This window comes from Rhipicephalus sanguineus, chromosome 1 (assembly GCF_013339695.2).
Source record: "Rhipicephalus sanguineus isolate Rsan-2018 chromosome 1, BIME_Rsan_1.4, whole genome shotgun sequence".
Taxonomy (NCBI): domain Eukaryota; kingdom Metazoa; phylum Arthropoda; class Arachnida; order Ixodida; family Ixodidae; genus Rhipicephalus; species Rhipicephalus sanguineus.
The window spans coordinates 226,603,984-226,608,519 of NC_051176.1; the positions used below are offsets into that span (position 1 = coordinate 226,603,984).

Sequence of the window (4,536 nt, forward strand, 5' to 3'; positions counted from 1 at the left end):
GTAACGGCCGAGGGCGCGATGGCGCCTGTTTACCCTCCGTGTTTACGCGCTCTCTTCCGGCCGCTTCCCATGGGCGCACTTCCTGCACGCGCAGCAGCCGGCTCCCGGTAAACCAGTTCCTCCTCGATCAAGGAGGCCCTGCCGAGAGATGCACGTCGAATTTTCCCGCGAGTTCCCTTTCATGATTGACGTCGCCGAGGAGAATTCGGCCAACAGGAAGCGATTCACGAAAGGGGGGTAGCGAGGAGGCGGCCAGCGCGAGGATGCGTGAGGCTCGCGTAATGACCATGCACTTCCACCTCTCGCTCGTTTTGTTCCGTGCATGTCCGGCCTCCTCATTCTCGCGAAGACACCGCGTCGCGTCGTCCCGTATATAAAGGCACCTGGGCCCGGTCAAAAGTCACCACTGGCCTGCTGAGCTGGGAGTCATGCGAGCCTGTGTGAGTACCAGCACGTCTCTCCCGGGATTTGCGAGTGAATCTATAGGATTGCTACCGAAGCAGCCAGCGGCGATCCTGCAGAGGTTCTTTCTTGGGCAGCCTCTTCGATCGTGAAAGTAGTTGTGGTACCTTAGCGTCGAGGACGCGGCAGTACCCGCTTTCTTTTTTTTTTTTTTTTTTTCGTCACTCGTGTTCCACTATGCGCACCTGTTCTCCAGTTAGCTTAGCGGCTTAGCATTACGTGGCTTCCAAATTGTTTCACGATTGCTCCAACATGCACGAGATTATCCACTGACTATTATCCTCAACGTGTGACAGAGACATTTATTACGCTTGGGCTATTGGCAAAATCAGGGCAGTCACTTCTTGCGTTACTAAGGTATAAGCTATATTAGCTGGAAGAAGAACATGCTCAGCTTGTCCCTGAGCTCTTAATGCGCAATTCGCGGAACTTGCGATAATTTGCGACCTTTTATTCAGTTCTAGATTAGCTATAGTTACAGCCTTTCATAGGCTGAACAGTTTGTATTATTTTAAGAATCGGAAGCTTCTTGTCAAGGCTGAGGCATGCTTCGTCCGACCTCGATGAAGAATGCTGAAGCTTTGGCTAACGCTGATTCTAAAGTATAATTCGCTAGAATAAGTTTCCTGGCTTATGAAATGCTTGCCGTATTAGAATGTGAGCAAAAAAATTATAGTTCTGTATTGAACTGCTTAAGTTTATAACTCGACGCTGTAGAATCTCTTGATAAAGTAACCTATTGAACAAACTATGGAGAGCATATTTCCATATCCACTGCGTACTACGCTCCTAATGGCAACGCAAGTGGTGAAGATGGGGCCTCTTACACATAGCATCTTCTTTTTTCTTTATTCCTTTTTCCTTCTTGGCTCTGACCTTTACCGTAGATGGTCTTGTCTATTTTGAGTGATACGCTGAGCAACTAAAGTAGACATTTTGCGGCAGTCAGGTTGCAGCAATGCGGATTTGCACACAATCGAGGAAATTTTGCGGCAAGACTTAAGTTTCTTCGCGCTGCTGCATAGTTATGGTGCAATGCAATGGAGGTGCGGAGTGCCGGAACTTCCTTGCAGACCCATCCTTGAGGATGTATCGTCACGTTCATCTCAGGTGTTCTGTTGTGCGTTCCTTTCGTTCTTTCTAGCGTTTACTTTATTTTTCTTGTCCTCAAATGGTTACGTAGGTTGGCGGAAACAATCACTGCTCCTAATGGAGTGGTAATCATTTGATGATAGAGCTCGTTGCCACTTGATTGAACCGTGAAGACGAGTTGTCATGGTCGGACGGCCACGTCATTGTTTCTTTCTTTCTTTGTCTTAACAGGAGTTCGTCAGGCGGAAACAATAGCTTGCGAAAGAAGGCGGCGAGACATTGCGAATCATGCAGTTGCTACACCCACTTACGCGACCTGAACACTGGCGTATTTCTGACGCCAGAACATAATGAACCGATTTCAAAATATGTTTCGGTTATGCGTTTCCTAGATGGCGCCTTACAAGATTTAGTTTATATAGACAAGATTTCCTATCGGGATTTCCCTTTAAGATGCAGTGCATGGGGCATCAGTGTGCGTCACAAACATTTTATAATTAAAACACTTTTTTAGCTTAACAAACGGCGAAAAGGAAGTTTCGTAATTTCTGCAATGGTGAGCACGCTGCTTTTGTTGAGCTTTCTCGAATACAAACGAACATTCTTTACTGATACGGCGACATGCTTGCCATTTCACTTGTACTGCTGAACATTTGTCCCCCGGCTCCTAACTCCGCATTGCTTGTCTCATATTCCACATCCTTAACAAACAGCACGAACGGGACGATGTACAAAGGCAGCGGATAACGCTGTCACTTTCTTTGCGATTAATTGGCCTGTTGCATGGAAAGCAATGCGCAGTTTAAAGGGCACGTTATACCAAGAAAACAAAAAAGGCAAGAGGGGCACGTTATCCCCTCTCCAGTCGCAGAGCGATTGATCTATTACTGAACACTTGCACATTTATTCACGCCCCGCTATATCGCTGGAATCACATTGTGTGTAAAACATGTCTTTGGCCTGACCGTCGACACATATCTGGGAGAAAGCACATGAGAAAAAAAAAGGCCCCGCACACTTTCACTTCTACTTATGTTTCCGTGCTGAGGTCAAAAATCAATTTAAGGGTTAGCACTGTAAAAATTAACAAGCATTTCAGGAAGCGTGCGATCACACCATTCATCAAACTGTTGTATAACATTTCCTTACGAGTTTGCAAAGTCGTTCTCTGATCATTAAAGTACGATAAATGAGACAAGCTTTGCTTATCCATTAATGTTCAGGAGCTATCATTGCAACAGAGTAAATTTCTAGCAATCTTAGCCATAACTGGCCAGTATGCCATAAAATGTAAATAGTGCGATATGTGCATGACGCGTGGTCGTGCTAATGCTTTTATGCTATAGAGGCCAGGGAAGCTGAATAAACGAGAACACTGGAGTTAGGAAGTAACATTTTCGTGTGCTATATGGCTGAGTGGTATTTACGTGTTGCGTTATGTTCGCAAGTACCTATTTATAAAATATATATTTGGTAGTCATTCCTTTTGCAACAGCAATGTTGAATGGTGAAGCCCAAGGACTCACCAACTCTTCTTGAAAGAAGCCCATAAACGGCAAAACGATAAATTCAGGTCAAATAAATGCTGTCAGAATACGAAAGCATATCTCCTGTGTTTCGCAATAATTTCAATGACTGGCCTTCAGCAAGAATAATCAGACTCATTTCTGCGCAATATGGGTACAATCTTGAACGGTCTTTCTGAAGCTTTCACATGCTTATGAAACACGCGCTCTTCTCTTCTTGCGTTGCAGGTCATCGTGCTACCTGCCCTCGTGGCAGTCGCCTCCGCCGGGCTTTTCGGTGGCGGAGGAGGCGGCGGTTTCGGCGGTGGCGGTGGCTTTGGTGGCGGTGGCGGCGGTGGCCACATCGTGTCTTCATCGGTCTCCTACATCGCCAAGCCCGTGGTCAGCGTCGGCTACGTTGCCAAGCCCGTGGTCAGTTACGTCGCCAAGCCCGTTACGACGGTGACGCATGCGCTCAAGCCGGTGCTCACCTACACCATCTCCAGTGGTGGTGGAGGATTCGGCGGCGGCGGCGGATTCGGTGGTGGCGGCGGATTCGGCGGCGGGGGCGGCTTCGGAGGCGGAGGCGGCGGCGGCCACGGCGGATGGGACTGGTGGTGAAAAGAGAGTCGCCTGCTAGCCAACGGGTATTTCTCTATTTGATCAATCTGTTGTGGGATGCTGCACCTTCAGCGATGAAAAGGCCCCGACAAACCACAAGCCAGCAACCACTGCCAAAGACGCTGCCAAAACCAGCGTGTCTGCCGTGCCTTCAGGAAGAAATAATGATACTCCGCTTCAGGAAGCTTCAGAGACTGAACTTCGGGTACCTGTCAATAAAATTTTTTTATTGTTTCAGAAAGTTTCTCATGTTTCTTAAGATAGGCTTTATTCTGTTTCATACGCTTCATACGACATAAAAAAGAGAGTGAGGGAGAATTTCATAATAAAAACATGGGGTGATGAGAATAGCTTTATAGATAGAGACAGACCAGATGTTTGGAGACATGCAACGAAGGGAGAAAAAAATCGAAGTTATGGCTCTTCATGCCCAGATAAAGGAAATCATTCTAAACGAAAGGGCCAAAGTGACGCCTTCAGGTTTCTTTTCTGCGAGTAATTAATCTATGAATTAATTCTGAGACACAAGAACTGAAGGCAGGTAATACGTGGTAGCGAAGCTTTGATGGAGGTCCATACATTCAAAACCTATGGTGGTTCATCGGCGGCTCAGCGCTCCCATACCTTGGTTCAGGGAGGTTAGCGCAGTTTGTGAGTCGAGGGAACGCTTTCGGCGTAAGAAAGACATGCCGCGTAAAAACCGACTGGCGTCATTTTTGTTAAAACAGGTGCGATAATTAGTTCGCTGATGACCTGGTATCAGGGCAGTGCTTCGAATGTCCCACAACTTTTTTCAATGGCCGTTTCAAGTGGAGGAGAGCGTAGTTCTTAGAGAGCAAAGCGGTGGAGCGAGGCG

The 4,536-nt window shown here is 47.1% G+C and overlaps 1 protein-coding gene across 1 annotated transcript; it reads left to right on the forward strand.

Moving 5' to 3' along the window:
- Window positions 1–246: 246 nt before the first annotated feature.
- On the forward strand, window positions 247–3,908 carry LOC125760185 (uncharacterized). Its single transcript, XM_049419953.1, has 2 exons — window positions 247–440; window positions 3,309–3,908. The coding sequence occupies exons 1-2, from the start codon at window positions 429–431 to the stop codon at window positions 3,678–3,680; spliced, it is 384 nt and encodes a 127-aa protein (XP_049275910.1). The 5' UTR covers window positions 247–428; the 3' UTR covers window positions 3,681–3,908.
- The last annotated feature ends 628 nt before the right edge of the window (window positions 3,909–4,536 follow it).